This window comes from Aegilops tauschii, chromosome 7, assembly GCF_002575655.3.
Source record: "Aegilops tauschii subsp. strangulata cultivar AL8/78 chromosome 7, Aet v6.0, whole genome shotgun sequence".
Classification (NCBI taxonomy): Eukaryota; Viridiplantae; Streptophyta; class Magnoliopsida; order Poales; family Poaceae; genus Aegilops; species Aegilops tauschii.
The window spans coordinates 309,607,231-309,616,947 of NC_053041.3; the positions used below are offsets into that span (position 1 = coordinate 309,607,231).

The 9,717-nt window shown below is 43.1% G+C and overlaps 1 protein-coding gene across 2 annotated transcripts; it reads right to left on the minus strand.

Annotated features, from left to right (window-relative positions):
* Positions 1-256: 256 nt before the first annotated feature.
* On the minus strand, positions 257-6,569 carry LOC109783424 (AUGMIN subunit 1). Of its 2 annotated transcripts, none has more exons than XM_073503206.1 (5): positions 6,048-6,569; positions 4,901-5,035; positions 4,672-4,798; positions 763-900; positions 257-673 (listed from the first exon to the last, which is right to left on the minus strand). In XM_073503206.1, the coding sequence occupies exons 3-5, from the start codon at positions 4,795-4,797 to the stop codon at positions 563-565; spliced, it is 375 nt and encodes a 124-aa protein (XP_073359307.1). In that variant the 5' UTR covers position 4,798; positions 4,901-5,035; positions 6,048-6,569; the 3' UTR covers positions 257-562. The 2 variants fall into 2 exon arrangements, with proteins under 2 accessions (XP_073359307.1, XP_020197613.1); XM_020342024.4 differs by having other exon boundaries at positions 6,058-6,527.
* Between the last annotated feature and the right edge of the window lie 3,148 nt (positions 6,570-9,717).

Sequence of the window (9,717 nt, forward strand, 5' to 3'; positions counted from 1 at the left end):
TGATGGAAGGTGAAAGAAGAATATGACAAGTCATGTGAAAGAAATATTCTGGAAATTCTAGCAGCACACTTTTTCGCTCTAGTATTCAAATTGAAACAAATCTTGATCTTCCAACAGAAATGGCAGAATGCAAGAGATAATCTGAGCATTGAGTTTGATATCAATATTTAAAAGACAAATTTGGATAACCATTTGTATGTGGATGCAAGAAGATATGAAAGTGAACCGAAACATGAACATGCATACCATGTTATCATTTATCAATCCAGAAGATTATCACATTTCACAGAAATACAAATATCATGCCCATCCAAAATCACAAGTGTTTATACAAAACAAGAATGCAACAGGTCAAACTGCCCTGGGGAAGTGTCTATTGTCTCTCATAAAATTTAGTTTCGATGATGAAAATCTGCGGTAGTTGGGACAACACTAGAATATGGATTTTACAAGAATACATAACGAAGTCACAACTTCCAACAAAATAAATGACCATTACACTATCAATCCATGCTAAGACATTAGACACTCAAATAGAACTTCACATTTAGTTAAACCCACATCATAGACCAGGTGTTGTTAAAGCAGATTGCAACACATCTTCAAGGTACTTCTCTGCAGCTGCATACTGCCTCTTTTTGTCCTCTATAGCTAACGCAGCGAGAGCTTTATCCTGATTACAGTTGCCACAGATGACAAAGAATAAGCAAAGAATTGCATCGAAAGTAAAAAAAGAACAAAAAGACGAGGCAAAATACATACTGGAGGCAAATCCTGGTAGCTACGCAATGTGTCGGCAATGGGTTTAGTTTTCCTCTCAAGATCCTTCTTATGCTCCGCCATTTCCATCAACACACAATGATTAATTTCTGGCGTGTATCCAACTCTGTTGAGCATTGCCTGATAGAGAAAAGAAGGCCTCCTTTGGTTTAGAGGAATCTTGTAGGAATTTCATAGGATAAGATTTTTATAGGAAAAATTCCTTTAGAGCCCTTTGGTTTGTAGGAATGAAATCCTATTCCTATGGAGGAATTCTTCCTATCCTCCACATTTCATAGGATAATAAACATTAGCCTAGACTCAATGGAAAAAATCCTATGATGTGAATCAAAGGGCATCTCCTTTCCTATTGCTACTCGTAGGATTTGAGATACATGTCATCTCATTTCCTATAACTTTCCTATTCCTACGATTTTCCTACCCTATGAACCAAAGGAGGCCGAAGACAGTGAATGACTCCTTTGATTCAAGGGAATTCCATAGGATTTTTGGAGGATTTGAATCCTTTGTAATTTTTCCTACGGTGGTCATTTGATTCACAGGATTGAAATCCTTAAAAAAATATAGGATTCATTTGTGCTACATTTTGGAGGAAATTTCCATTCACTCAAACCTCTCGGTAGAATTACTCTGTTTTTCCTGCGCGATCAAACACTCTTCCATCCAAATTCATGTAGTTTTGTAATCATGTACGATACAAGAGGACATGGCATTCTATTCCTGCGTTTTAAGAATCCTGTGAATCAAAGAGGCTATAAAGGTATGGAAATGTATTTCGTAATCAGACAACAGTGTGTAACTCGAGTAATATGCAAAGTTGGTCCAAAAAGGGGCAAACAGATAGCTCATGTAGCTCAGGCACTAATATAAGACTGACAACCATCTGACCTTTCCCCAGACTAGAGCACTATCTGAGAAACATCTCTGCCTGCCTTCTGCCTAAAACCTACACTAAAAATTAGGGATGAAAACAGAGCGGAAACGGACAGAACTATGCGCTGCCATATTAGTTTCTGTATTTTTTTTAGAAGAAATCCCGGAAACGAATAGAGAAGCAGGTACTGCTGGAAATGAATACAGGCCAAAATATGGTGCGGACACAAATACAAAACGAAAGTTCCCCCAACTAAAAAAACTCTAGAACCAGAAAGAGAAAACACAAGGGAACTAACAAATTCAATTGCTAAGATGACTACAATTATTATGATATATATCATGGATATATAATAAGGTATACTACTTTGCATGAGTTTCCACTTTTGGCAACATAATAAGGTATACTGTTCCAGAAGAATGGGAGTAGGGAAAGGATTAGGGTTTTGGTAGTAGGGTTGAGTTGGGCCAAAAGCGTATATATGTTGTTCTGGAGTTGGCTATATTGACAAAAAATAAACGGAAACTTCCGCACGTGCGGATACGGAAACGGAATACTGTTCAAGAAGAATGGGATGCAGAGAAGGGTCATGGGAGTAGGGAAAGGATTAGGGTTTTGGTAGTAAGGTTGAGTTGGGCCAAAAGTGTAAATGTGTTGGTCTGGAGTTGGCTATATAGACAAAAAAATAAACGGAAACTTCCCTACTCCATGTTCAACAGTTAGGTGTGGCGGAGATGCGTATGTTGAGATGGATGTGTGGCCACACGAGGAAGGATCGAGTTCGGAATGATGATATACGAGATAGAGTTGGGGTAGCACCAATTGAGGAGAAGCTTGTCCAACATCGTCTGAGATGGTTTGGGCATATTCAGCGCAGGCCTCCAGAAGCTCCAGTGCATAGCGGACGGCTAAAGCGTGCGGAGAATGTCAGGAGAGGGCGGGGTAGACCGAATTTGACATGGGAGGAGTCCGTTAAGAGAGACCTGAAGGATTGGAGTATCACCAAAGAGCTAGCTATGGACAGGGGTGCGTGGAAGCTTGCTATCCATGTGCCAGAGCCATGAGTTGGTTGCGAGATCTTATGGGTTTCACCTCTAGCCTACCCCAACTTGTTTGGGACTAAAGGCTTTGTTGTTGTTGTTCCGCACGCTCAGTTTGCACATTTTTCCTGAAATAGATGAAAGTTTCCGGTGCATTTTCATCCCTACTAAAATAGTGTCAAAGATATGTTCATGGTACAATAAGAAACACAAGACCATGATTGCTGGCTTTTTAATTCATGACGATATTACTTAGTTCATCACTAGGTAATAATTACAGTACTGGAAACTGATGATGCAGTAGCATATTGATTATCAAGAAAAATGTGATTAAACCGAGTTCTACCAATTAGTTGGATGAAAATATTATAAAAGCTGGATGACTTAGTTCATCAGCATTCAACATTTTTACTGTTTTGCTATGAATGCACATTATATAGATATCTCCCTCTCTAGAGAACAGACAGACATGTAGTATAAGCAAAATTTGGTCCCATCACACAATTCTCACGTGAAAATATTAAGCTATAGCATATATATTCAAGACGCATGTCAATTCATGTCAGGGATTGAGTAGTTATCATTAGCAGCACCATAGTCCACCTCTATGAAGGCTTAAATCTTATGATTGGTTTCTGTCAGGGGTGCAGGTTAGGGAGGGTGGGGGGCACCTTGGGACTACAGCTATCCGGCCATGGCATCCACACTTATCAGTTAGTTATAGGAAAGATATCAAGTAGTTTAGCTATCATGTAGCTATGGATAGTCTTCAAAGCGGTTGAGTGTGTCACAGTTTGTTGTTTACAATCTGTACCGAACCGGCTATATAAAGCCAGTTTAAAAAAAATGAAAATTAAGCCACATCTTGTATCTTCCTACTTAAGCACTCAGAAACCAATCAGCTATCCCCCAAGGTTCATCTCTTCCCAACCAAGCCGGCGCAGCCTGGCCATCCTCCCAGTAGTGTTTATCCTGTAGTGTACCTTGGTACATAAAGGTTTCATTCTTTTCAGGAAACAAATTTACACAAGTCAGCTCCTCCAGCCGTTCCCTATCCTGTGTTCCTCTTCCCTCCAGCCGCCGTAGAGAGGAGATGAGACCACAGCTCTGCCGCCTGTACCTTCTTGCTCATCAGTGGCATCCCTTCCCATCCGCCCAAATCTTCTTACTTGGTGGCGGCTGCAGTCCCTGTCGTCCTCGCTATCCGGAGCATTTTCCTCGTCGGCAGCCGCCTTGCCTTCTACCTTTCTGCCTGGACCTTCTTCCTTGCAGCGACCACCGTGGTTGCCTGCTCGAGCGTGGTAGCCGTTGGAAGGAGGGCTAGGTAGCGGCCCGGTTGCTGGAGGCTGGATCCCGAGTCCCACTCTGTCCACACCGTACTAGGCCGTATCCCGATTTGTTTCTCTTTTATTTTTTTATTCAGAGAAGATGGGATACTGCAGGATACGCGTATCCTGGCGTATCCGTACGTACCCCGCCAATACGGCAGCTTCTGCCGTATCCATGCTTTGTAGCTGACCTCTGCTTCTTCAAGTTGAAAAATAAAGTGACAGAATTGATTCAGAAGCTACAAATTTATTTTGATAATCATACATTAACCATGCCTAATTCACTTTACAACGGAATGATAACTTGCGGGAAACTTCTAGGATCCAAGGGTTGACAGTTTCTAGAAAACACCATTGGCTTTAGCGGTGCAAACTGCCAATACAAGTTTGTTTCAGAGTGGGCCACGTAAAGCAGGTCAATATCAAAGAACTAAGAAGTAAGGGTCTGTTTGGTTTCCAGCCACGGTTTGCACGCCTTAATATTCCTATCGCCCATGGGTCATAAGAGTCAACTATTCGCCAAATCTTGACACAATTGTGGGCAGCTTTTTCTTGGCCAAATTTGTATCTAAAGCCACAAAGTTAGCTATGAACCAAACATGCCCTTAATCCATACTCAGATTACACAACTTCACAGAACACAACTTACCTTGTAATTTGAGACTTGGAGGATATATTGCCGCTCCTTCGAGTCCATCATGACCAATTTTGTCTGCCAGTCTGCCATTTGCTCCACTTGTTGCTTCTCCACATCATTTTTAAATTTCTCCAGCATCCTGTAAAGATTATTCTATATTACATTCTTCACAAAAGATCTAGTTGGTGATGATTAGTAAGTACTCCTTAAGTAACTAATAACTGAACGATTATCAAATCACCTCTTGAGCTCAGTAAGCTTGGTGATGGCCTTCCTTGTGTAATCAAGAAGTGCCTTTGACTCTTTATGCACTTTGTCCCTCTTCTCCTCCACCTCTGCTCTCCTCAGCCATAAATCTGCACTGGCCACCACAAAGCTGCAAAGCCACCATTTCAAACTTATAAGAAAAATTGAAGCACCGAGAAAATCACATGCATACTCCCTATACTACCCGCAAACATTAATATTCTCAGTTCAGTGGGGTTGTCAAAAAAGTTTGGGCTCAGCTCAAGCCAGGTAAAACTCAAGGCCGACAAGATCTCAAACCAAGACAAGCCCAAGCATGCACTCAGACGTCAATCCTTTGAAAGAGCCGAGCACAGTGGCTAGACTAGTGCTCATATGCATAAACTCATCTTCATTAGTTAGTTTCCCCAGCTTATATTTTTCACAAGGCTCACAATCCTTTTTCCCCAAACACTACAATCCTAACTGCAGTGTACCCTCACTGAAAGCACTCACACTCCTTGCTAATATTGTGTGTCTTTATGGACAGGAAAGCATCTTTCTTCTCCCAGGTCCAGTCTCTCAGAAACTCCCCGGTCAAATAGATGCTACATTGCACTTGCCCCTAGCTCCAACAGAAGTATTCAACCAGTCGAAGCTTTCTGATTGAATCGTCTTTTTTTCGTATTAAGTTGTTTCCATCTTTTGATATTGATGCTGTGCATTTCCCAGTATCATGCAAATTTTGCCGACTGGATCAACAACAATACTCAGGATTCCCCACTATGATGTGCTACAGTATTTCAAGCTTGAGCTTCAAGCAGAACTCACTCAGGTTTGATTCGAGTATGCTCAGAGACTGAGATAAGCCAGGCCAATTTTGATGATACCGTTGCAGAATACCGACGCAATGCACAGACTAGACCAAAGCAAGCTCGAATGCAAACTAGCAGGGCGCTTACAGGACCTGTCTTTCTATTTGGCTAAAATACCTACACCGGTAACACTGGCAAACACCCTGCTCACTGAAATGGCACATTCGTCGGAATTCATCCAATTTCGGGGTAAAAGTTAGAGGCCATGAATGATTCTTCCCATCAGAGGCCTAGATCTAAAACTCATTAGGTCCATGAGAGAAAATAAACGAAACTCGGAACCCTAACCACGAGTGACCTGCTCATCTCGGTGTCGCGGATGGCCAGGAGGTTCGCGACAGCGGCGACGGCGCGCGCGGCCGACGCAGCAGGCGCAGGGAGCGCGTCCCGCGCAAGGCCGGCCCGCTCCAGCGCTTCCCGCAAGCGCGCTGCCTCCGCCTGATACTCCGCGGCCTGCGCGCGCAGCCCCGAAGCAGCGATCCCGGCTGCGTGGGACCGCGCCTGCGACGCCGCCGCGAGCGCGCGGAGATAGGATACCCCGCGCGGCGTGGGGTCGGGCCCCAGCGTTAGCTCGGAGACCACCGCCCCACCGCCGCGCCCTCCCACTCCGCCGCCCTCCGCTGCCAGGGAAGCCAGCCACGCGTTGACATCGGCGACGGATGCGGGCGCGGACGCGGACGCCGAGGCTCCGGGGTCGAGGTGCTCCCCGGTGTGATCCATTGCTGGTACGAAATATTTGGGGGATGGTTTGAGGGGGGCTGTCCGCCGGCGGAACTTTTAAAATATACACCATCTTGCGTGGGTCAGCGTGGACCTTGTTGACGTCTGCGGCTTTCAGCTTTACAATGGTGCTCGGCAACCAGCCCGTCAATGCCACGGGGATGATCGCTAGCACGGGGATGAGAGCTGGGACCGGCACAGGGGTGGCATCCGTCGCGGCCTCGTTCATGGCCATGTTCATAACGTGTCATTCCTCCTTATTTTCTATCTCTTTCGACTCGGAGTAGGCTTCACCAAACGAGAAGATTAGAGGCAGATGATGTTGGGAAACGTAGTAGAAAAATATCGACCTACAAACACCCAAGAACAATATGAAGGTGCATTAGGGGATTGGATCATGATCGTTACCAACTCCGAGTATGTAGCGGAAGTAGACGAGTCGGTGTAGATCGTGTTTGGAGCCTCTCGAACCATCGATGAACGATCCCAAGAACCATCCTCGAACGATCCGGTAGCGTTTCGCCATCCAGAACTAATCACCGCCGGAGAATTAAAGGAGAAGATTAGAGTCACTTGGGACTTCTAATTATGAGGATTAGAGTAACTAGAACTGGCTCTAATTATCTCAATTAGAACTTGTTGGGCTAGAAACTTGTGTGAAGAAAAGGGCCAATACCTCCACTTTATATAGGTTAGAGGGGAGAGAGGGCAGCCACCAAGGAGGGAAGTCCTCCTTGGGGCGCCCCAACTCCTCCCCCACTCCAATCCCCCCTCCCCCCACCCCCACCCCCCCCCCCCCCCACCGGAAAGGGGGCGCACCTCCACTTAGGCCTTCATGGCCCAAGTTTCCTTCCACCACTAGCCCCTTTAAGGCCCGATGATATTTAATTAATTATAAAAGTCCTCTAACAATTACTAGAGCCTTTTATATATAATTTAACATCATCGAAAAAATTTCCACCTATATATTAATTATCAGGAATACCTGGTATTGCCTGATAAACTCGGAAACCCTTCCGATGACCCTGAAACCACGATACGCTTCTGGCCTCTCGGAACTATTCGAATATTAATGAAACTATTGCACAAATAAATCCTCGATGCTCCCATCCTACTAACACTCAACAGATCGTGATTACCTTAAGCTTGTGACCATGTAGGTTTGGTAAATCATAGACATGAACGAAACCCCTTCGTTCAATGACCGATAGCGGAACCGTCGACGTCCATATCGATCCCTATGATTACACGAATGTCATGTGAACCTTTGGTTATCATGTGATATTTCCTTTTGCTTCGTGATACTTTATAAACCCAAGGTGAGATATATCGGCATCCTCTTGAGTCATACACATGCTCACTATACGGGTATCCTCATTACCGGTTTTGTTCTTCTTTCTCATTGCCGTATTTCGGCATCCTCGTGACAAAGTCATGTGTGGCTGGCCAGATCATGATGGATGTCGTCACACCGAGAGGGACCTAAGAATATATCTCCATCGTTGGAGGAGCAAATTTCACTCTTGAGCTATCATGTCCCTTGTCAAAATTTTTAATCAACCTATAAGTTGTCGTTATGATCATCAAGTTACTGATGACATTTGAGCAACCCTAAAGCTCATAGTACAGCAAGAAGTGACTACGACATCTCATGGTCTAAGGAACTAAAATCACAAGTTAACACTCCGTGTTATAGCAATTGACTCATGGCGATATTATCTCAAAGTATAACAAACAAGTTTGGGTTGATTCAATATGATAGTTTTTGCTAACGTCATACTCCCAATGTTGTTTTGAAACTATCGTTACACTTAACGATATCTCAACAGTTGAGCTAGTCTAAGAGGCGGGACTAGGAATCTTATTTTACTGTTTATCGTTCTATATGTGCATACGAGTTTTCCACTAAATCGCATATTTCAGGATCATAGCAGTTATAACATAGAATATAAACTCTTAATTATGAACACAGAAATATAATAATATAATATTATTGCCTCTAGGGCATACTTCCAACAAACTCACAATTTCACTAGAGTCAATAATCTAGTTAGCACATTTTCTTTTACACCAATGGCAATCTGGTGTTTAATTCATGCTTTGCGTGTGGTATAGTCTTTGTCCTACCAGATCTTGACAACTTTAGATCTGCGTATATCATTTGCATTTCTATGAATCTATCATGCTTACATGAGAATTCATAATTTGTGTGAAACACATCTTTGTATGTATTGAATCACTGGTATAATCCGTGATTCCTTAGATTGAGCTATGGAACCATTATTAAGAAAAATGTTCCATTGGTACGATCATCTAGAAACCATACCAAGCTCATAAATGAACTTTTGATTCATCACCCTCCATCGTAGCTTCTAAAGCGACAATATACTCAATCTGCCAGCCTGCTCTTATAGAATTCACCACAGTAACTTTCTTGGACCATTTCCTACTTACTGTGCCACCATAAATCATTTATTGAAATTGAAAATCGTTTGGAGAACTAATGAAGATTTTTTCGATGTACTACTTACAACGAGCATGTACTGATGTAACTCTTTATAACAATAACTGCATCTTCTCTGTATGCGAGAAACATGTCATTAGTACTTAACGACATTTTTCACTATTGTCCTATGATTAACAATTTGATCATTCTGGTAACTTTACTCACAACTTACTTTGAGTACTGGACATATATGGTTGCTTACATACCATGGAACATATTTAGCACAAATATGATTTTATTTTGCTCATCGGTATTTCAGAATACCGATTCTTGCTTAAAACTCCTTCCATGTGACTTTTACAAGAACCTCTTCTTGCGTATTTCATATTAAAATGCTTTATTATTCTGTCAATATGTATTTTGGCTAAGCCTAATTAGACACTACTATCTCCATAGATTATTATGTCTAATACCAACAATATATATTGCCTAAGTACTTTACTGAAAAACTAGTTTCAATAAAGTCTTAATCCGTGACGAACTAAGCATGCGTGAGGGGACTTGGTGGCGTGTGTTGGAGTGGGCGTGTAGGGCTTGGCGACCTCGCGACCTGGCGGCGCAAGCGGGACTGCATATGGCGAGGGATGAATACGTCCGTGGAGGCATCACGGTGGACTGGGATCTGGACGGGGGGGAGATGGGCTGGGAAGGAGATAGATGGACAGAGCAGGGAAGGGGAAATTTATAGTCGATTGAATCTCAGTAAATTGGTGGGATTAGGAGAGGTTCTAG